We start from the raw sequence: 24,571 nt of genomic DNA, 5'->3' as shown, positions 1-24,571 counted from the left end.
TCCTCCCAGCAAAGCCGATACTTTACTCCAGCACAGTGGGTTTGATTACATGACTTTCTTTCCTCTGTTCCAGCTTAATTTCCAGACCAAATGCTTTTAAATATTTATCGCCCTTAATGGTTTGAATTTTAATTCTTATTAGAATTACAATTATTTCCAAACATGCTTGAAATTGATTTCTGAAGTAAGCGCGGCTCTGAACCAGCGCTGCTTCTGCAGTTGCTTTTGGCTACTGTTCAGTCAGGCCCTGGTGTTTCTCCTCCCTGACTTAGTGGATTTATTGTCTTCTACAACATGGAACTCTCAGGTGCCGGGGCCAAAAATGTTAACAAGCACACAGAAGACTCCATGACAAACACATACCTACTCCTGATAAAAATGCCCTCCATGACAACACCTTTGATCTAGTATAGAGCTAAAAAAATCCTATTATTAAGCATTGGTATCACTTTGTCCAGGGACACATATGCTGTAACCTGAACAGGGGCATCTCCTGAACATTCTCCGTTGAAATCTTCCCTGATGTCATAATAGAGAAGGTGGTGGTGGCCACGGGCTGGAGAGCTGGCTTGGTGTTTAGGAGAACTTACTGCTCTTGCAGAAGACCCCAGTTCGGTTCCTAGCACTCGTACCAGGTGTCAAACAACCTCTTGTCACTCCAGCTCCAAAGGGCCCAGCACTCTCTCTTTTGGCATCTGTGGGTATCTGCGTGCTCATGCATGTACCTCCCCATGAACATAATTGAACACAATGTTAAAATAAACAGAGAAGATGGGGCTTTGGGGAAACGATCGGATCATAGACGTAAGGCCCTCATGAATCACTGCTCTTAAAAGCAAAGCCCAAAGGAGCTTGCTTGTCTCTTCTTTCACACGAAGACACACACACACACACACACACACAGACTAATAGACACACAGACACATACACAGATATACATGCACAGAGACACACAGACACACACCCACAGACACACAAAGACACACACACAAATAAACACACACACGGCTTAATTATTAGAAGAGAAATAGGCCCCTTGCTATACACAAAGTCTGCTGGTACTTTGATTTTATACTTTTCAGCACCAAGGAATGTAACAAACAGATTTTTGTCATATGCCATTAAGACTATGGTATTTTCTTATCATGACTAAACAGATTAAAAGTTTGTGATTTTTTTTAGTAATTTTTTTAGAGTTTAAAAGTGCAAAGGTTTCTGTGAAGATAGAATGTGTTTTATCATCGCTGTTGTTTTTGAACAGAGTCTTACTATGCAGCCCTGGCTGACTTCGAACTTGCTCTGTAAGCTGGACCAGTCTTGATCTTGCAGCATCTTTTTCCCTGGCTTTCTGAGTGCTGGGCCCACAGGCATGCATCAAAAAGTTGAGCATGTTATCAAAGTTTTCATTTTAAGGTAATTGCAGATTTGCATTCTCTAGTCTAGGAAGAGGCACTTCAGGAAGAAGCTGCGTCCTTCTCTTCCCAGGTCTCACGAGGGTGATTAACATCTCGAACTACAAAAGAACACGATAGTGTATTGACGTTGATACCTACAAGCAGCACGTGGATTTTACAAGGTCTGGAACAGCCGCCCATTTTTCTCTCTCTGGTCCTTTCTTTAAGCTGTCAACTACTAATCAGCGTGTCACTGAAAGAAGACTGTCTAAATAGACTCACTATCTAATTCTGTTCTCCTTTGGAGGTCTATTCTGACAAACACATCTGTTTCTTGTTACTGATGGGCATAATCACATGATCTAGATAAACAGTTGGGTGAGCTATTTACCCTATGAAGGATGTTTAGATCATTTAAATGTTGCGGCTACTGTGAATTGAGTTGGCATGAACATTTTGCACCTGTTTTTGTGTAACTGTAAATCTTCATTTCTCTGGGATAAATACCCAGGAGAATAATTACCAGGTCATGTGGTAGCTGCATATTTATTTCATCATATCAAAGTATATTAATTACATAAAATAATGGATTTATCATTATATTTTATACATGCATAAAATGTACTTTGATTATATTTACCTTCCCTTTCCCCTTCATCCTCTCTCCCTTTGTGCATTTTTTAATGAAATGGTCACATTGTATTCTTATTGGCTGCACCTTTTTCCTTCCCATTGGGAAGGCTGCTGTGATCCAGTTCCTCACACCCTCACCAGGATTAAATCTTGCGGGATTTTTATTCTAGCCGTTCTGACAAGTATGGAGGGATGTTTGGAGGCTTTGCTCTTCGGGTTATCACATGCTATTGTCCTCCATTTTCCTTACAGGTGAATTTTGAGAACTTTTTTTTTTTTTTGAGACAGGGTTTCTCTGTAGCTTTAGAGTCTGTCCTGGAACTAGCTCTTGTAGACAAGGCTGGCCTCGAACTCACAGAGATCTGCCTGCCTCTGCTTCCCAAGTGCTGGGATTAAATTTTGAGAACTTTTATACATTTAATTAGTTAATTTATTTTTGAGTCACTGTCTCACTATAGCCCAAGCTGGCCTTGAACTCACAATCCTCCTGCCTCAGCCTTCTGAGGGTTTTGATTATAGGCATGCGTCACCATGCATAGTTTATATATGTTTGTATATGTGCGTGTGTGTGTGTATATGATTATATGCAAGTATGTTTAGATATATGCTTTTAAAATATTTTTCTCACTTTGAACTTGTCTTTTCATTTATTTAATAAGACTTCCATAGGGAAAACAAAAGGTTTTAATTTTGATGAAGTCTAATTTGTTGATTAGATTGTGATCATAGCTTTGTGTCAAGCTAAGGAGATTTTTGCTCATAGTTTTGCTGCTCTTATGGTTCTTCCCCATAAATGTGCTCGCGCTCCCACTCCATTTGCTGAAAACATTCTATTCTGTTTATTGAATTAACTTTGCACTTACATTAAAGAAGTTGAAATATTTTTAAATTGCAAAGGATGATTTTCCTTTATTCCTTTAAAAAGATTTGCTTCATTATTTGTGAATCCATATGTGTGCATCTGTGTGAGTGTGTATGCACTTGTGCGCACATGGCCCTGGAGGCCAGAGGGTATCAGATTTCCTGGAACAGGAGTTATTGGTTGTGGTAGTTTGAAAGAAAGTGGCCCCAAAGGGAGTGGCACTATTAGGAGGCGTGGCCTTGTTGGAGGAAGTGTGTCACCATGGGGGTGGGCTTTTGAGGTCTCTTTGCTCAGGATAGGGCCCAGTGAGTCAGTCGACTTCCTGCTGCATGTGAGGTGTAGGATTTCCTGCTCCAGCGTGAACATAATGGACTCTGGAACTGTGAGCGAGCCACCCACGTTAAATGTTTTCTTTGTAAGAGTTGCCATGGCCATGGCGTCTCTTCACAGCAATAAAAACCCTAACTAAGACACAGGTGATCTTGAGCCACTTGCTGTGCGTGCTGGGAACTTGAGTCCTCTTCAAGCAGTGCTTATAGCTGAGGAGGCATGTCTCCAATTTTCCTCCTTTATTCTCTAGCAAAATCTGTTTCCATTGTCTTTGTCTAGAAAATTTTTGTATGTATCAGACTTGTTGCTGAGATTTTAGTAGAAATTATATTCAGCATGCATATCCATGTCCAAAGGTTGATGTGAACGCCGTTCGCTTCTGCCATTCGCTGACACAGTGTCTCTCTCCACTCATCTGGATCTTTGGTTCCTTTCATTGTTATTTTGTAGTTTTTAAAGTAACACACTACTTCTACAAAATGATGCATTTCATTATGTAATTTTCATATTGCTTTGTAAGCTCCGAGAATACGTCCTGTAAATGTTGTCTTAGACTCACTGGAAACATCTACTCTGAGCAATTGTTAATGCTCTGTTTCTCCTGATTACTGCCGTTACAAATGTAAATGAGCTTTGTTCATGGATCTTCACTTACAACATTGCTGAACCTACATTATTTTAAACAACGTATGTGCGCGGCATGCTATGGGATTTTCTACGCAGACAATTGTGTCATTTATAAATAGGGACAGTTTTCTTCCTGTACACTACTGTACATCCTGCACACTCTCTTTTTCTCATCTTACTGCAGTGGCTGGCATTTCCAGCTCTGTGTTGGGTAAGGGTGAGAAGTAGTGACATCTTTGCCTTGCTCCTGATCTAAAGGGAAAGAAGTGTATTGTTAGCAGTAAAATCTTTGCATATGTTCTTTAACAATTCAATGAAATGACTTCTATTTCTAATTTTCCTAATATTATTTCAAGGATGGTGTCTGATTTGACCTTTTTTTGCATAAGTTGATATGATCATGTGATTTTCTTTTTTTATATGTGTGTGTGTGTGGCATGCGTATGTGTAACAGGCAAGCATATATGTACATGTATGTACACACGTGGGAAGCACAGGTTTATGTAAGGATGGTCTTCAGTTGACTTTCCACGTTAGAGAAACCCAGAGCTCCAGGCAATGGCTAGTCTCCACCTTCCCAAGGCAGCTAGATTATAGGTAGGCTGGTGTGCAGCCTCCCCCCCCCCCCAAGAATTTACAAGGGTCCCCCGGGATCCAAAGTCCAGTTCTCATGCTTGGGGGACTAACAAGTAATCAACAAGCTATGTTCCCCGTAAAAAAAGTAATTTTCATTTTGTAGCTGGTTAATATGACAGAGCAGAGTGATTTTTAAAATATCCAGTCACCTTTGCATCTGAGAAGCGAAAACACCATTTAATTAATATAGTACTTTTACATTTTTCCAAATTTTATTTGCTAATAAGTTAAAGGTTTCTTCATCTGGATTTATAAGGGGTGTCAGTTTTCAGGTTAGAAAATACCTGAAGAGCTCGTGTCTAGTGTAGTGATAGAATGAGGCCAGGTTTGCCACAAAAATTGGCAAATGGCTACTTCTTTTATCTCTGCAGAAAAAAACCCACACTATTGAATTGGTGTTAATTCTTCTAAATAAAGCTATAGTAACTGTTCACTAAAACCAGATTTGCCTAAGGCTTTTGTTTCAGGGAATTTTTCATTAAGGGTCATTTGGACTATACTGGGCAAGGTATGGGCTCTTGTTTTTTTTTGGAATTGGTACATTTTATCTGCATATATATTTACTTGGGTAATTTTCTATTCTTCTAATGTCTGCTGCATTTATAGTAATCTCATTTTATTTGTGTTGGTGACTTGTGTCTTATTTTTCTTTGCTAGTTTTGCAAAATGATTAAAATCTTTTATGAACAAAATGCACATTTATTGAGTGCAAACACCATGTCCATTCAATCACTTCTCACTCTGGTAGATATTGGAAATTTTTATGTCTTAGGAGGTTGAATGACTTCACCAAGGTTAAGCAATAGAGTCCAGACAGGGAAGACTTGGGCTTAGGCTTCCTTCTTCCTGCCTCAGATACCATTGATCCTTCAATATGTGTTCTCTAAAAGGGTCAATCGGTTATTCGGTTGTTTAACCCTTTGCTGTGGATGTGTTAATTGGTTATTTGATTGTTTAACCCTTTGCTTGCTGATGTGGCATTCTCTCCCCTTCTTTATTTCGAGCATGGAAGAGTTTTTGTTGCTTGACAGGCATTAGCCAGTTCCACGAAGTGTAATTTCTTACAATGAGGTGATGCACATTGAACGAGTAGAGATTTACAATGTGCCTTAAGGAAACAAGAATCTGGGCTAGCAGAAGCTGCTCTGAGGGATGACCCATGCACACTGCCAATTCCTTCTCCTCTACAGGTTTACTGAGGGCACTGGCCAGAATTCAGCTCAGGTGGCAAAGGCATTGACAGCCTATCAGAAGAAATGACTTAAGCTTTATTGGCCTGTTCAGAGGCCAGCTTTTGGTTGCATTGATTTCCCAGTTTTCTCTTTTCAATTTCATTGATTTTTCATCTTATCTTTATTATATTCTTTGTTTTGCTTGCTTTGTGTTTCTCTTGTCTTGCTTTCTAGGGTTTTCAAATGGACCTCGATGAATTTGCAAGTTTCCGGCTTCAGATGCGCACGTTTGGCATTTCACATTTTCTCCTGGTGCTGTTCTAGCTGTATCCCATGAATTTTGATCCCTTGTGTTTTCATTCATATTCAGTCAAATGTACGATCTCTATTTTCTTTCTCATGCGCAGACTACTGGAGCATTTGGGCATTTTCCCGTTATCTTTCTGTGCTTGATTTCCAGCTTGAATCCACTACAGAGAGAAACACATTCTTGATGATTTTCAGATCTTAAGATTTTGTGATTGTCTATTTGGTACATCTTCCATGGACTGTTGAAAAGGATGGGCACTCTTGTCTTAGTGGGAGGCTAGGTCTATTAATACTATTAGATCCTGTTGTTTTATGGTGTTGTTAAATCATTTCATATCCTAGCTGATTTTACATTTGTTTAGTTAAGAAAAGACAAATTTCCCAAGTATGACTGTGGCCATGCTTATCTTCCATGTCTTCCTATCAGCTTTGCTCCTTATATCTTTGTGGCCTGTGTTAGCACAAGTGTGCTTATGACTCCTTTCTTAATGAGGTAAGTATTTTATCATTGTAAGATGGCTTTCTCTGTCTCTAGTAATTTTCTCTGAGAATAGCAACCACTTATTTTATTATTATTATTATTATTGGTTTTGATATGGCTGGCCCAAGACTCGCTATATAGCCCAGGCTGGTATTAAACTCATGATTCTGCTGTTTCAGTCTCTGGAGAGCTAGGATTACAGATGTGCATATATTCCCAGCCCCTCTTCCACCTTCTTTCCTCTTCCTAATGTTTGTATGATGTATCTGCCTCCATCTTTTGATTAATTGTCTGTGCTATGTATGCCGTGAGTTCGTTGACAGCAGTGTTAGTCAGTTCCTATGAGAGCTGTTCACTTGTTTGGGGCCTGTGGTGAGGCAACATTTTATTGCCAAGGTGCAAAACTGGAGGAGGAAGGGGCTAAGAGCCTGATATCTCATTCAGGATCATATTCTGAAATGACCAGACAATCTAGTACTTCATAATTCCTAATGGTACCATTGTAGGTAGGGTGTGTGTGTGTGTGTGTGTGTGTGTGTGTGTGCGCGCGCGCGCGCGTGCGTGCATGCACGTGCGTGTGTGTGACACTTTTAATCCCAGCATAGGCAGATAAATCTTTGTGAGTTCCAGGTCAGCCAGGGCTACACAGTGAGACCCGGTGTGTGTGTGTGTGTGTGACACTTTTAATCCCAGCATAGGCAGATAAATCTTTGTGAGTTCCAGGTCAGCCAGGGCTACACAGTGAGACCCGGCTTCAAAAACATGCACCCCTAAGAAAGGTCCTATTATTTATCAAGAGTAACAATGCTGGGGATCATATGGACTGATGGGAAACTTCCTAGAGCCAAACTAGTACATTATATGGTTGGGTCATATTTTATTGCCAATTTCAACAATCTCTGCCTTTTAATTGGTGCTTTTAGGCCATTTAAATTATTTAAATTAATATATCAATTGATATATATATATATATATATGTTAGAGGCAGACATACTGTATTAGTCAGGGTTCTGTAGAGGAACAGAAGTGATAGGATAAATATATAGCACAAGGGCATTTGTTACATTGGCTTACACAGTATCAGCTGACCAGTCCAGCAGTTGCCGTTCCTCACTGGGGAGGCTGAGGACACAGCAGTTATTCAGTCCGGGAGGTAGTGAAGGCCTGAAGGCCCCCAAGAGCCCTGATCTGAAGCCAACATCGGTCACCAGAAGAAACTGGGTTCTGATTTTGAAAGCAGCAGAGGAAGGCAGCAGTAGCAGGTGGTGGTGGCTGCAGTGGCGGCCTTGGAGCAGATCCACTCTATGGGATAGATAAACTTTCCAGCGGGACACAGAAGCAGGGAGGCGAAAAGTCAAAGCTTTCCCTCGTATGTACCTACTGCCACTGGAAGGTGGTGCCCGCATTTGGGGCGGGCACCCACTGCAAAAGGTACCCCAAGCAGGAGTGGAAGGAATGTGAAGGAGTGGAGACCGGCGGCCCTGGCCTTGCGCCATACCGAGGCAGGCACTGCTGGCTGCCCAGTGACTTGGTGGCACACCCATAGTACCATCGCACGTGCCATTCTTTTTCTTTTGGTTTTGTTTCTCTATTCTCCCCCCGGAAGCATTTAAATCCCACTTGTTAGATTATTGGGAGTGTTTTTGGTTTAGTTTTTTCTTAGTTGCATTTGCTTTAATATATCCTTATCTCCTCCAACTTACAATACATTCATCTTAAGTATTTCCTTCAATACAACTAGAACCATTTTATACGTTGTTATTATTTTTGATCCCCCCATTAAATACAAAAAAGGAAAGGAAGTTTATTGTTTTGTGATCATAGTTTTTCTTTTTTTCCCCTTCAATTTAATTACTTCTTTTCCACTTAGAGAATTCTTTCAGGCATTCTTTTAGGTAGGTCTTTGATTGACAGCTTCCATGGGTGCCTCATCTGACTGTTTTCCTTCTCATTCCTGAGTGGTATTCCACTGGGTATTGCTCTGTGGCTAGAAACTACTTTCCTCCCAACAGCTGAGAAGTAGTGTACCAGTTTCGCCTGGCCTCTCAATTTTCTTACAGAAAAGCTGCTGGCGGTTGAATTGGCTGTTTCATTTTGTCTGCTCCTCCACTGTAGTGCACCAACCCTCTAAATCAGCGGTTCTCAACCCATGGGTCATAGCCTCTGAGGAATCACTTCTCAGATATCCTGCATATCAGATATTTTACGTTCACAACAGTAGCAAAATTACAGTTAGGAAGTAGCAACGAGAATAATTTATAGTTGGGTGCTGTGGGAATTCCTCCAGCCAATAGCCTTTAAGATACCCGCCCACGTGGGTGTGGTCTCATATACTATAAATGCAGCTGTAAAGCTTGTGTGCTCACTCTCCTGGCTGCTGGATTTGGTTCCTGTTTGCCATTCCTGCAGGAAACTGTGATCTGTGAGTCCACCCTTAAATAAATAACCCTTTGTTATACTCAGTTCTGAGCTAGTGTGGGATTACTTTACAGTGTCCATCTTCAGTGCGGGTCGGCACAGCACGAGGAACTGTATTAAAGAGCTGCAGCATTGGTTCCTCTTTGTCATCGGTGTATTTCTCAACATGTCAGGCAAAAGCAGAAACCAGATCTTGCAAACGTGAGTGCACATTTCCTCCGGCTGTGCTACTTGGCCAACTCTGTATTTGATTGTGACATTGCTCATGGCATCGAGGTCATCTTCCCCGACACTGTGAGGCCCTCCGTCCATGAAGGACTTCAGCTGGCACATCAGTAGATAGCTCAGTGGGAGAAAGGTCAGCTGTGGTCTCCTCATCTTTGGCTGCCACAACGGTGAGGGGGTGAAGGGAATGGCAGGCCACTAGCACATGGAGCTGGAGATATACAGGGTTGAGTCACCTGATTTGGGCGCCTGGAAGAGTAGCATGTGTTCTTACCTGCTGAGCCATCTCTCCAGTCCATCCTGTTATGTTCAAGAGTTATAAAGAATGGCAAACCTTACTATATAAAATTCATGCAACAGAATGCAGAATACTCTTTAGTTCAAAATACAATAGACACATCCTCTCCTCTGCTGCTCCCACGTCAATATTACAATGAACTCTCAACAGAGGCACTTTGACAAACGTTTGAATAGAGCCAGTTACTTCCTTGTACTAGCTGCCAGTGAGTCAGGCAGGGAAAGCTGAGGAAGTGAAGGAGGTAAACAACGTGTTGGTTCATGGCCAGACTCAGGCCTTTGCGTCAGGATGGTGAAGTCTTGCGAGGCTGTGACAATATGTGCTTATGAAATTTTGTTGCCTTGGAATTCCGGAGCAGTCTTAGAATTCCCGTTCAGACTCACCAGAGAGCAGGCTTCAGAGGACAACTCAGAGCAACAGTCAGTCAGCACAAGAATGTCCAGACTTTCTGAAGTCATGCCCTAGAAGTTCTGAAGTTACAGGAAGAGGGAAAACGGTAAACTTTGAAAGCAACCTTAAATACAGTCTGTTCATGAAGAGAGACAGGAAAACAGGGCAATCGGGGAGGACTTGTGGGTGCTAAGGTTTGGGACAGGCCAGGCAGCTGCTGAAGCTCATGTGGGTAATCGTTGAGATGGACAACACGCCGTGATCTCGAGCCTTTCTTCACAGTAGCCTTACCATCCACTCAGCCAAAGGAAGACTCAATGCTGCTCTCGTTTGCTGCTAAAGAATTGGAACTTGGAGTAGGCAACGTTCTTCGGCACCCTTGGCAGGTGTGATTATCTTAGCATAAATGTTTCAGCCTGCGATGGGGAGCAGGACTTTGCCTCAAGTCCTCATCAGACCATGCAGTACAGACTTGGGATTATTTCCTGGTTAATTTTACAACACTCTTTTCCTCATCCTCACAGAGACACAGTAACAGCTCTGTCATGCGGTTGTTGCAATTCTTAGACGTTACAACGCTATCGCATGTGTGGTATAGCACGAGGTCAATAATATTCATTGCTAATATTTATCATCATCAGTATTAGCCTTATTTTCTGCAATAAATTTGGCGAGCCTTTTCGGACTGATTACAGTAGTTAACCAAGATACACTTCAGTCAGCCTAAGATGGTCAGTTGGATAGGAGTACTTCGCTAGGTCCACCTGAGTGACCGCACGCTGGCTGTGATGTCACCTAGAATCCTGTTAGAAATGGCTGCACCCCTGGGCTTGAGCTCCTTAAATGAGGGACACATGAGGATCTGCTGCAAAAATGTCCTGTCAAGAAGTCCAAGTTTTAGAGGGCACCATCTTCAGCCAATCAAGGGAGCTTCATGGGTTTGGAGGCAAAGCTGAGCATTGGTAGGAAATGAGGTACAAAATAGTACTGCCAGGAACAGTGTGAGAAAGGCCATTGTTGGGACCTTGACTGTCTCTTATAGGTTCAGGTGCCGTGTTACACAGAGGTGATAAAGTCTTCAGGGGTAGGGCAGAGTGTGCAGGAGTTAGGGCATTAGGAGTGTGCCCTTGAATGCAGATTGGAGCCCTAACCTTTTCCGGTCTTTCCTGGCTTTCTCTTTTCTTTCCAGCTACCTCCAGGTGAACAGATAGCCTCTGCGGTGCTGCTACTGTGATCAACAAGCAACAGAGCCAAGCATCCGTGGACTAAGACCTCTGACATTGCAAGCCTAAACAAAGCTTCTATGTTTTGTTAGCTTCATTGAAAGCTGACCAAGGCAACAAACTAACTCTACACTTTGTTTCTACAGACAAGGGGAGAAGTCACTGACTTCAGTGACAGCCAGGTTTCACCATCCGCAGCTGAGCACTGGTCTGTGATGGCAGCTGGTAAGAACCAAGGCTTCCAGCTTTCCTCAGTATAGGCATGGAATCTTTGTCCAAAAGTTTGGCTTCTGATGGTAACCGTGAGCTTCTGTAAGGCTTCAGTGCCTGGAAGCCTATAGACATAGAATCTGTTGATTTAAATCGTAGCGATTTATCCTGCAGAGTTTTTGGTCTTGTCTCTTCCTGCTTGTCCCTTCCCTTCCCAGCACAGCTAGTGACAAGTGCATGGAGACTCCCCACACGGCCTGCACGAGGCTATGGACAGAATTGCTTAGCTGTGCTCAGAGCTCACACCAGAATGGAATAGGATATGCTAATGAGGACAGCCATACCCAGGCAGTTGCAAGATTCACAGTCAAATTGCAAAAAATCTGCGGAGATGTTTTAAAGGGCAAGACACACAGGGAAAGCCTGATTGCAGGACTCACTGCTTGTGAATGAACGGCACCACTGCCGAGTCTCAGAAAAGAGGAGAACATTCACAGAACTCCTAGCCCACCACCCATGAGTCAGCCCAGCCGCCTGGCCGATGAGAGATGCTGTGTGGGTAATCTCTCCCCGAGGCGCCTCTGCCAGGATTCAGGATTGAATGCTGATGCAGCAAGTAAATAAAAGGCTGCAGTTTGCTTGATTTTCTCCTCAGCCAATTGCCCCTGCCCCACCTCCCAATCTGTAGTCATGCACCTCTGCTTTGCCTGTGCCAAGTCTGCAACAGAACCGAGTCCCTGGGTCACCTAGCCCATCCACACGCTCGTCTTCAAGGGACCAGTGAGTATACCTATGAATGTCGTTTCTGGGATGACAATGGGCTGGTGTGAAAGTGAAGGCTTTGATATAAAAAGGAATATAAAAATGCAAATCATTTGGAGTACCTTCATATGAATATTTCGAGGAGATGCATGCACTCTGTTTGCTGGATTCATTGAAGTTCACTGCATTTTGTAATACTATATGAATTTTAAAGTGTCTTCCCACTTCAAAACTACTTCTCATGAAAGCTCACAGGTCTCAGGTTATAGCTGAGGAAACTTCTCTCATTGCTTCTGAAATATCAAAGTGTATTTCCCTCATTTAGCCTCAGATGAGTGACCCAAAGACAGAAGAATAAAATAGTATGTCATAGCAGGCTAAATTCTGATCTCATTGAGACGTTCGGCTTTGTATGCACCGAGAGAATAACTTTTCCTTGTGCACTGTTTACCTCTTGGATTTATAGTGAGAAGAAATCAGATGTGCCAACTTAACATCAAGCTTTTTTTCATATCTCCTCCTATTTCTCTGGTTAGGCCCCTCCATAAAACCTCAGTGGAGGGGCTGGAGAGATGGCTCAGTGGTTAATGTCACATACTGCCCGTATCAGATGACTCCCACCTCCAGCTCCACGGGAACCTGATGACCTTTGCTGGCCTCTGTGGGCACCTCTGTCCATGTGCACAGACCCACACAGAGACACATATATATCCATAATCAAAAATAAAATCTTAAAAAAGCATCCAACTTCAGCGGACTTAAGGATTCAGTGATAAACAACAAAACTGCAGGACCTAAAAGTGTGGGGGGGGGCATATTGGGGTTCTCAGAAGAGGGTGACTTGCGGTTCAGTGTCTCATGACAGAAAACTACACATCAAAGGAGGAGGAGCCTATATAAGAGTCAATGAATTAGCCAATTATCTTATTTATTTAGTGTGTATATGTATTCGTGTGCTGACTGGTAAATACGTGTCATAGCAAGCACGAGGAGAATGTTGGTCCTTGAATTATACTTAGTTTGAGACAATATCTCTGGTTTTTGTCACTGTGCTTGTCAGGCCGAAGGGCTTCCAGAGATTTTCCTGTGACCACCTTCCATCTCTTCCTAGGATCACTGGAATTATAGGTATGTGTTATAGTGTCCAAACTGTGTGGGCTCTGGGGATTTGAACCCCGACCTCCATGCTTGTTTGGATAGCAGTTTACCCACTGAACCATATCTCCAGCCCCAAAGTCAATTAACTGTGATGCTAGACTAAACTAAAAACTTCACAGTGACTTCTTTAGCTTAGATTGAAAGAATTTGAGAACTGAAGACCCTTAGCCAGATTCCTCTTTGTTTAGCGGCTACCCTGACCCCACACCTGGCCTCACATGTGAATGCAGACACAGTGTTGAGCACATTGTTGGATGCTTACAATCACTCAGGGTTTTTCAGGTGTCACGTGTCCTGGGCTTCCATCACAGAGTCAGCTCAAGCCATGGCTGATGTGGGAGTGATTTCTTTCTAATCTGTTGCTTTCATTGGTTAATAAAGAAACTGCCTAGGCCCATTTGATAGACCAACCCTTAGGTGGGTGGAGTAAACAGAACTGAATGCTGGGAGAAAGAAGCTGAGTCAAGGAGTTGCCATGGTTCTCCCACTCCAGACAGATGCAGGTTAAGATCTTTCCTGGTAAGCGCACCTCATGGTGCTACATAGATTATTAGAAATGGGTTAAAAGGCTGAAACTAATGGGCCAGGCAGTGTTTAAAAAAATACAGTTTCCATGTAATTATTTCAGGTAAAGCTAGCTGCGCAGGCGGCTGGGTGCCGGGAAAGTAGCCCTCCGCTCTATTACAACACATGGCTTGTGTTACTTACCGGTCATGTGAATTTGGGCAACCTGCTGGATTCCTCTATTTAGCAAATTATACTTTTTATCTGGTGAAGATTAATGAGTTGGTATACATAATGCTCCATAAGAACTCAATAACTGTTTATTCTTTGATTTTGCTGATTTGGCTTTCAAGATATATATTTATTCAGAGCTGGGAAGGGTTTAGACTTTTCTAGGCTGCAGGGAGCCAGACAGGACCGCCATTGCAAGATGGCACCACATCCTGTCTTGCCGGTTATACTCCATATTTGGCGATGCCTTTGTGAGCTGCCTGTCCCCCACTTCCCGCATGGGCGGTGAATGGGGGTTCCTGGGCCTATCTCGATGCAGTCTGGTGTCAGCTGATGGTGGCAACCAATCACAGGGCAACCCATGTGCCAATTCCATACATAAGCAGCTGCCTTAGTGATCTCGGGCCCCTTTGCTTCATGTTATCTCTCAACCAAGTGCACTCCAGTAAAGCGTGATCTGAGAAGAATCCTCGTGTCGTGGTCGTTCTTTCTCGCTGGTCGAGGAGTTCGCTGCACTAGGCCATATTCTTAGTCTATGGGTAAGGAAACTGAGACCCAGAGAAAGAAAATTGCCTCTTGCCCTAATTTGTGATAGGTCTGGTTTGTCGTCAAACTATTAGTTCCGAATGTGTGATAGTCTTCATTTTCAACTTGACTGCTTAGGAGACACAGCTCTGGGTATATCTGGGAGGGTTCTCCAGGGAGGATTAAATAAGGAGAATCACTTTGAGTGTGGGTGCCAGCACTCTAGGGAACTGGGTCCTGGACTGAGCAAAAAGGCAGGTGGGACACCAGCGTTCCTCTCTCAGTTTCTGATTGTGGACAGTGTGTCCAGCTACCCATACTCCTGCCGCCATGCCTTCCCCTCCAGGATGGTTGGTACTCTCAGACTGTCAGACAAAATAAATCCCACCCCTTAATGTGCCCAGTCCCATCTTCGAGAGGAGCAACACAGGCAGGAATTGTGTTTCTTTTGTGCACTGGTCTCTCTTTAAATGCCATTGCCTTCTGAGGAGAAGATGAAAGCTAACATTATTCCCACTTAGGCTTGAGGTTTGGGCTTCCTCTCCTGGATCACTGTAATAACCTTTCCTGGGACGGTGGTCTGCATGAGAATGGCCTCCACACACTACTATTTGATTCCTAGTCGGTAGAGTTGTTTGAGAAGGATTAGGAGGTGTGGCCTCGTGGGAAGACTGTCAGCCTCTGTCTGCCCCCTACTGGTGGATAAGTGTGTTGGCCCTCAGGCATAGCACCAGCACCAATGCCTGCTGCCAGTCTCCCTGCCAGAGTGGCCATGGACTCAGCCTCTGAAACTGTTAGCACCCCATAAACTCTTTCTTCTGTAAGCTGCCTTGGCCCTGGTGCTCATCACCGCACTCAGAAAGCCACTACGATGCCTTGCTCTCCTTTCCCTTCAGCCTACTCTCGTCGTGGCAGCTTTCAAGTGTGTTTGCTTTTAATAAAGCACTCTATCTTATTTCACACCGTTTCTCAGTAGTCGATTTTTACGCAGTAGTTACCATAGCTGATCACTGAGAACTGGGAGCTCACACTCCACCTTAGTGTCTCATGCTTGCTACTTCCCATACTAAAAGTGAGTTCTGTCTGGGATAGGCACAATTTTCTTCTTTATTTGGTACCTTCCATTTTCCTATCATACCCCGCCATTTTACCCTATAACATATTCTATAATTTTAGGCGATTTATTGCCTACTTAAGTAGGCTGCAGATAGTAAGAGGGCACCGATTTTTCAGGAATGAGTCTCGAAGATCCAGGACGATGTCTGAGAGAATGGAAGCCAAGTGGATATTTTGCTCTTCACTTGAATGAGGAAGGTGTCAGCGAGATTTTAGCGAGATGTTCAGAAACAGTGTTCCTCCCCAGACACTACTGTTACGGAATCACAGTGAACAATGTGTGATGGTCTTAACCACACCGTAGATGGGACATTCCGACATAAGGAAATCCTCGCTATTTTTAAAATGTAACTTGCCCGGTTTTGAATTTGCATCACCAAACCATCAATAATGTATCTTAATCTTGACATAGTTACTGGAAAGAACTACTTTACAGAGTCAGTCCCAAACCACTATCACTCCCCTGCAACTCTGTGAAGAGTGGGGGCAAACACGGTTGTTTCTGGGGAACCAGAAGAGACAAGGCACAGCCAGGAGGTCAGCGCTCAGGAGTCGGGTGCAGCATCGCAGCCTGATGAGTTTGTCTAGTTGTTGTTGTTGTTGTTGTTTTTTATAGACCTATAACAACGTGGAGCCCAGGGAACTGGGAGGTAATGGGGATTCTGACAGACCCTTTAACTGTGCAGAACGAGCCGCTTCTGCCATAATTCTGCTGCTTCAGATGAAAATTTCAAGTGTTTTCATTAGGTGCAACAGCTGTTTCTATTCCAGATAACAGATCTCAGAGGTGGCGACGCTGATATCAGCTTCCAGTGAGCTCACAACACAGTGCAGCTTGTACAACTAGGTTTTTTTTTTTTTTAATTATTTTTTTTCCTGCACACACAAATTAACTCTGTAGCAGTAAAAGGAAATTACTTACTTGCTACTGGAATTGTCTGAGAGTGATGCCATCATCCTCTGGAGAGGCGCATTAGCCAAATTAAAAGCCCTTGGGAAGAATTTGGCACCCTGCTCTTTCCCATTTGCATCTCCCTAAAGATCTCTCAGGGGCTTTTATTTAGAAAGCCACAACCATTGCTGGGGCTTTTGATTTGGAAAGGCTGGCTGCTTACCAGCGAGTCTTTCTAGACGCCAGCTGGTTGGGTGTGTAGTGTGGGGGCCTGGACTTCACCGTCTACCTGACTCCTGTGTGCTTGAAGGTATGTTTTCCAGCCCAGAACACAGAATCTCTCTGCTGCTGCGCCTTGTCTGTGAGAGGGTCACCATCATCTCCTTGGTCGTGGAATCTGTTCTTCCTACCATTTGTGTCTAGGCTGGCCTGTGACTGTTCCCATCAGCACAGTATGGCACAAGCTGATGTAGAATGACTCTTAAAGACAGAATGTATTCACTTCCTTCTCTTAGATTGTTCTCTTGGTACCAAGTTAGATGCCGTCTTGAAGCCCATTTCACACAGGAGACCTACATGCAGGCAACTGTCTCTGTGGACCAGTGTGGGCTGTGAGGATGTGAGACAGCCATCTTGGAACCTTCACAGACCTATGTGCACAGCCGTAAGGTTGAACCAGGTGGGAGAAGTTTTGAGAACCGCCGTAGAGTCTGATCCGTGTATTGGTGTGAGAGACAATAGTTTTTTTGTTTTTGTTTTTTAATTTGCTGCACTTAGGGTTGTTTGTTACACAGCACAGACAGCTGATGTAGGGACAAAGTAAGAAACAACAGGCTAGGCATGCCCATGAACACTGGCACCATGAGAGTAGCTTACAGCCAAGTGCAAGAAGCATTTTCTTTTCTTTTTTAAAAATTTATTTATTTTTATTTTATGTACATTGGTATTTTTCCATGGGTGTTAGGTCCCCTGGAACTGGAATTGGGTACTGGGAAGTGAACTCTGATCCCTCTGGAAGAACAAACAGTGCTCTTAACCACTGAGCCATCTCTCCAGCCCCCATACTCATTCTTGTATTAGAATGTGCATGAAGAATTCTCAAAAGACACTAAAGATGTTTTCTCCCTTTCCTCTCTCTGGCCTGTCCCTAGGGTTTACTCATTGGGGTGTGGCTCTGGGAATATTTGGATTTGTCATTGCAAATATTTCTGGGAGGTGGACTGTTGGAAACTGCCGTACACCCACATTTTCCCTCACGCAGCTAGACAGTTTTGACTGAGTCGTTACAGTGGCCAGGTTGACCCAGACCACATGTAAATGAATGGCAGAGCTGTGACAATGAACTTCACTGATGTGGGAGTGATTTTTTTCTAATCTGTTGCTTTCACTGGTTAATTAATAAAGAAACTGCCTAGGCCCATTTGATAGACCAACCCTTAGGTGGGTGGAGTAAACAGAACAGAATGCTGGGAGAAAGAAGCCAAGTCAGAAGTCACCATGATTCTCCCGCTCCAGACAGACGCAGTTTAAGATCTTTCCTGGTAAGCCAGCTCGTGGAGCTACACAGAATATTAGAAATGGGTTAGATCAATATGTAAGAGCTAGCCAATAAGAGGCTGGAACTAATGGGCCAGGCAGTGTTTAAAAGAATACAGTTTCCGTGTAATTATTTTGTATAAAGCTAGCCGTGCGGGCGGCCAGGCGCCAGTAACATAGCCTGCCGCTCCATATCACAACACTTCACTACAGAAATAGGTGCTGTGCTGACTGTGATCTGCAGCTTGCGGTCTGCTGATCCCTGTTCTAAAGTTATTTGTATAGCCAGGAGAAACGGTGGTGATGCTGCTGACTCTTGAGTATTTAGTTTCCTTCCCTCCAGCTCTGATTCTCTCTGTGAGTCTTTGCTCTCCTCCGCAGGTTTCTCTTCGGCAGTTTGAAGCGTGCCCCTCACAATTCTCTCTTCTCTTTATATGGTCTCCCTTAGCAGTGCCAGCCACACAGATGATCGCATTACCATTATCTGGCCAAGGGCCTAGAAACTTCACCTCTCGAGTGAGGCGTGACTGGCACCCCCTTTCTTCTTGTCTTCCCCTTTTCCCCTATCCTTTGTCACCTTCATTTCGTGTTTATCCAGAATGTGAGGCTCCATGTTTCCTGTGGTCATCTCGACCCTGTATTCTCTTTACTCAGAGGCCACTTCTTATGGCAGTTGTGACAGGAGGGTTCATTCTCTGCACACCCCGTCTCTGCTTTGCCAGCTGTTAGTCTGTGCCAACAGGAGATGCTCGCCCACTCCTGCCTCGCTGCCACCCATTTGCTCCCGTTTTCCTGTGAGCACCTCTTCAGAAAGCCATCCCCAGTACGGAAACACATGCTGTTTCTGAAGCTAGTTTTTCCAGAAGCTACAGAATTCCTCCAAGTTCACTGAACCCCCTCGTCACTTCACTTATCAGTGGCTTAGCAGATCCTCCTCAAAGTTCTGTGTCCAACCCTTTTAGAACCCCTTCTCCTTCAGAGATCCAGGAGCGACAGATTTCTAATGCAAACTTCTCAGAGTTAGTCTCTGCAACTCTTCTCTCGAATCTCCAGCTCAACGGGATGGTACTGATTTTCTTTATTTTCTCCTTTACCTTGTCATTTTCTTAATTAACAAATTCATGGTTATTAATTTAAAACATTTCTCTCTCTCCCCCTCTCTGCATTCTTTCACACCCCACTCCACCCGCCTCTGCACACACATGTACCACACATGTGCACCCACCTATGCACACACATGTACCACACATGCATGTGCACCCCCCTCTGCACACACATGTACCACACATGCATGTGCACCCTCCTCTGCACACACATGTACCACACATGTGCACCCACCTCTGCACACACATGTACCACACATGCATGTGCACCCTCCTCTGCACACACATGTACCACACATGCATGTGGCGTTCACAGGAGTCAGTTCTCCATTTCCACCACGCAGCTCCCTGAAATTGAACTTAGGCTGTTAGTCTGGGCAGCAGGGGCCTTTACCTCTTCTGTTAAATTCTCACTCAGCTCCCTGGTGTGGCTTCTCCCTTCTGCGCTTCCCTTGGTAAATGGCCTCAGAAGTCCTATCTTTAGCCCTGCCTCTTTGCTCAAGCAAACATCTCAGTACCATTCTTTATTTTTCTTTAAGTTGAGAGTTTTGTTTGCAGATATGCATGCTGTGATGCTTTGAATAAGAGTGGTTCTCAGAAGCTCAAATATTTGAATACTTGGTACGAAGGATTAGGAGGTGTGGCTTTGAGGGAGGAGGTATGTCTTGGGGTGTAATAGTTAGGGTTGTCTAGAATAACAGAACTTAGAATGACTTTCTCATAATATAGCTATATATAATGTATAATACACAGATATGAGAAAGGGATTTATTGGAATGATTTATAGGCTGTGCCCAGCTAATCCAACAACGTCTGGCTGTGAATGGAAAGTCCACGAGTCCAGTAGTTACTCAGTCCATGAGGCTGGATGTCTCATTTTGTCTTCATTAAATTCCAAAGAGGTAGGCGCAATGCCGGTGAAGGAATGGACTTACTAGTGAGGCGAGAAGAAGCAGGAACAGCGCAAAAGCTTCCTTTTTCCATGTCCTTATATAGGCTTCCAGCAGAAGGGGTGGCCAAGATAAGATCTGGGTTAAACATCTGGATTAAAGGTGTGTCTTCCTACCTCAAAGATCCAGATTAGAAGTAGATCTCCCCACTTCAAATCAAGCAGGAATCCTCCCAGGTGAGTTGTGTCCTCTGGTTCTGGGTTATAGTTAACTCCAGAAGGAATCAAGTTGATAGCTAGGAATAGCCATCACATTGGCGGCAGACTAAGGTTTCTAAAGACTCCTGTCATTGTGATGTGAGCTCTCAGCTGCCGTCCCAGCCCAGGCCTTCCTGTCTGCTGCCATGTTCCCTGCTGTCATGGCCGTGGCTTCCTCTCCCTTTGGAACCATAAGCCCCAAATAAGTCTATAAATTTCTGTGGTGGTCTGAATGCAAATGGCCCTATATTGGCTCATATGTCTGAATGCTAATTTACTAGTTAATAACTGTAATAATACATATAATACAACAATAATAGAACTGTTTGGAAAGAATTAAGCAGCGTGGCCTTGTTGGAGGTGTGTCACTAGGGTTGGGCCTTGAGGTTTCAAAAGCCTATGACAGGCTGATTGGGTTTCTCTCTGTACACCTGCAGATTAACGCCGTGGCTTCCTGCCGGCCACCATGCTTCCTGCCATGGTGATCATGGACTAATCTGAAACTGTAAGCGGGCCCCCAGTAACAAATTCTCCTGATTGCTCTGTATTTTTGGCCCATGTTTTTCGCTCTTTTGGGAAAACTTTTGGGAAGTTTGTGTGTATGTGTGTGTAGGCATATTGTGGTCAGGGGACAACCTTGGGTGCCATTCTTCAGGTGCCAGCCGCGTTTTTTGGAGACACACAGGGCTTTCACTGACTTGAAGCTCACAAAGTAAGCTAGACTGGATGGTCTGTGAGTCCCAGGGATTTGCCTCTCTCCACCTCTCCTCCCCCGGGGAACATGTGTTCACCACCACAAAGGGCTGGGTATTTTGTTTGTTTTTAAATGTGGGATCTGGGACTTGATCTCATGTCCACATACTCAAGCACTTTACCAAGTAAGGTATTCCCCACCTTCCAAATTTCTCCTTCACCTGGGTAATGAACATTAATTTTTGAATGTTCTAAAAACACCGCAGTCATAAAGCTGGTCTCCTGATCTCCGATCTCCCAGACCAGGCTATTCTCATTTGTTTCTACAGGTTATGAAAGCATGTTGTTCACAGCCATTCATATAGCTGCGCTGTTCCTGCCCAGCAAGGTAGCCCTGATACTCAAACATTTATGAGTTCTGTGGATTTGTTTTTCTTCATGTATCTTTTCAGAGTTTCAAGTTGATTTCAGAGCACAGGTCTCCTCAGATTCCGAGAGTCCCTTCAGGACAGATTGACTGATGCCTTCTTTGTTTTGTTCCTTTTGTTTCCTGATCTCAGGATCCCACAGCGGGATGGGAGAAGAATGAACGGGACGTGGAGCAATCAGAAGGTATTACCTAGGGGAAGCTGGAGGTAAGCATCGCCAACACCTTCAGACAGTTCTACGGTGTCACTCAAGTCTCCCAGGACCTGGGACAACCAGTGAATGCTGCCCTGATCACCAGTGACGAGCCCTGGTATTTCTCCTTTACCCGAACTACCAAAGTGCAAGATCATGGAGCCTGAGCCAAGATGTGTTTCCCAAGTGAGTGACAGATAAACAAACAAACAAAAATAAAAACAAAAACAAAGACAAAAAAGTAGTTGCAAAATCAGTGAAAATTCCAAGGAAAGGGACTTTAAAAATACCATTACAGATAATGAAGAAGCAGACGGTTTAAACAGAAAATGAAAAGGATCATGGTCAGGAAGGGTGGAGGGTATGAGGACCACAGTGCGTGGGGGCAAGTTAAACAAATCTGTCACTGGTTTTGCTTGCACTTCTAGTTCTTTCGACCGCATTCACTTCACAGAGAAGGCAGACGGAAAACCACCCCAGGGACTGCTTTCCTCTCTTTTTTATGTCCTAAGCAGATTTGACCCAAGGTGGACATTTTCTCTGAGGATAGGATGCGCTTTTCCTCCCGCTCAGAGTTTTACCTTTTGAATTCTATTCCACACACGCTCTTTGTCACTCTTCCTTCCTTCAAGGGTGTCCATGGCGTCTGCCATTAGCGACTGCAGCTGCGATACCAAGATAAAAATTATCAGCATGGAATTCACACAGAAATAACTGCTCTAAACACACAGATTAAAACCTAATTAAAAAATCATTTGTTCGCTGATGCTTTTATTGCTCATATTCCCCACGATGAATACCATCACCTCGATGCTGCTTCAGTCATAACTGAGCATTGCTGTACACATAAAATATCGAAACAATGGAAAGATTCTTCCTCCGAATTTGTACGAAGCATATAGGGTTTAATGTAGTAAGTGTTGATGTTTTGTTAAAACCAGATTTGGACTGTTAAGAGTGATGGCAGCAGTTCATTCTCCCAGGAAATGCCATGTAGTACATGAATGTGTTTTAGTGTTTTCTCCTGAGGCTAATGTATCATAATTCTCAGCATCATGAAAAAGCTCTCCAGAGGACGGTACTAAAGCTGCACTGTTTGATTGCCTCTTAAAAGACTCTTGTTCATTTAAACTCTTTTACTGTTGTTAAAAAATTTGAAATAACTAATTTTCTTCTTCTTTTTTTAAAGGTCCCTTTGAAACAGCACACTTTACCTACAACAAAAGTCATTTGCTATATCCCTACTGAAAATAATATGATGGGCTAGGAGTGGCGGTGCATGCCTACCGTCCTAGACCTTGGTAGGTGGAGGCAGGAGGATTGCAAACTCAAGATCAGCCTCAGGTAGTAGGGAGTTTCCAGCATGGTCTACGTGAGATTGCATCTCAGAAGAAACCAACAAAGTCAGTATAGTCACAGCAATGGGGAGGCTGAGGCAGGAGGATCCCAAGTTCAAAGTTCCACTGAGCCAGAAACTGGTAACAAATTCTATCACGTGGCTCATGTGTGGGTTGTGTCAGAACATGTGAGACTGAAGGCTAACCCTTAGATGGCCTCTGGTGCCGCAGAGTTTCCTCAGGAAGGCAGCGAGCAGAGTCACTCATGAGGTTTCTGTTGAGCCACCGCTGTTGCCATGGTGCCCTACAAGGTCAGGTTGGGATTTACTTTTTAAGGTTAACCTTTACTTGGAAAACTGGAAAGTAAAATCTATTGCATAATGTGATGAAACCTTCTACAATACAAACTGTTCAAATGTTGGGGTTGTAACCACACATCTATTTGACGGTGTCTGTCTATCATCTATCAATATGTCTGCCCATCTATCTTTCTAAATTTTGAGAGTGTATACAATATGAAATCATCCCATGAAATACCATTTTCTAAAGCATGAGCTACTGCAAAAATTATACATTAGGAAGGCATTTCAGTGATGTTGCTTTTGAGCCCTTTGTGCACATTTGGAAATATAAGCATTTCTTGGGGGAGGGAACCCCAAAGGGGTGTGGCTCAAGAGACTTACAAGCAGAGAATTCCTCTGGATTTTTCTTACTTCTGTCTTGAATATTCTTTTTTTGGAAGACAGGGTCAAGGTTTTCCTTTCCAGATTAACATTTCCTTTGCTTCTCTTATCGTACAGAAGCACTAATCATCTAAAATTGTTATAATATGCCCTTTGAGAGCACCACACTTAGCACACTGTTGAATGCCTCACGGATGGCAGGATGAACACAGCGCTTTTAAAAGCCATTCTTCTGCACGCCGCCATGATGGGTCAGACAGTATTAGCCTGTTTCGACTTACAGATTCCGTGAACAGCAGGCTTCTTTCATGGGGTTCATCTTTAGTATGCACTGCGTTATTGCTGGGCTTTGTAGACTGTTTTATAACATTACTCTGAATATCAGTATTTATTTAACAAACTTTAAAAAAACTCTGGATAAATTTATAAATACTAGAAGCTCATTTCTTGGTTACGTCTGTAAAAGCTCAAAGAGGGAGGGTTCCTTTAGTTATCTGAAAATTACAGGTAATCAGCTTGGGCTGTTCTCATCCTTGTGCTGTGAATTCAATTCAAGTCTATAATTAGTTTTAGCTACTCTCAATTAAAGCTTCAAAGGAAAGAGCCCTTCCCTAGGACACATTAGGCTCTCCCAACCTCTCCTTGAATGGGCAGCACACTGTTCAATAATTACTTTTCAAATGAGGTGGTATGATTTCTAATATTAATTATGAGTAGAATACACACATCTGTTTGAAGATTGTTTCTAAGCTGTTTCTTTAAGTAGTTTTTGACTTGGTCTATGCGAGAATAAAATGTCTGCTTTTCTGAATATATTTAGTTTAAAAAAAATACACACACACACACACACACACACACGAAAGAAAATAAGACTTTTCTCTCAAATGAACTTTAACTGAATCTTTCACTGTGTGTGCCGCCGCCTCCACTGTGTATGGTAAGCTGCAGGGGACCTACACTTAGGGACATTTTGTAGGGTGGTGTTTTTATACAGGTAAGTGTTTTGCTCTCCTGCCTCTTCGACGGAAGAGGACCATACAAGATCATCTTGGAGT

The 24,571-nt window shown here is 43.5% G+C and overlaps 1 protein-coding gene across 1 annotated transcript in view; it reads right to left on the bottom strand.

Annotated features, from left to right (window-relative positions):
* Positions 1-24,571, bottom strand: part of Spata16 (spermatogenesis associated 16) — a 255,304-nt gene that overhangs the window by 8,763 nt on the left and 221,970 nt on the right. Inside the window, exon 9 of the mRNA XM_005343898.3 lies at positions 22,078-22,161. Coding sequence (XP_005343955.1) covers positions 22,078-22,161 — 84 coding nt within the window. The remainder of the gene's footprint in view (positions 1-22,077; positions 22,162-24,571) is intronic.

This window comes from Microtus ochrogaster, chromosome 1 (genome assembly GCF_000317375.1).
Source record: "Microtus ochrogaster isolate Prairie Vole_2 chromosome 1, MicOch1.0, whole genome shotgun sequence".
In the NCBI taxonomy this organism is placed as follows: Eukaryota; Metazoa; Chordata; class Mammalia; order Rodentia; family Cricetidae; genus Microtus; species Microtus ochrogaster.
This window is presented reverse-complemented; position numbering and strand designations above follow the sequence as displayed.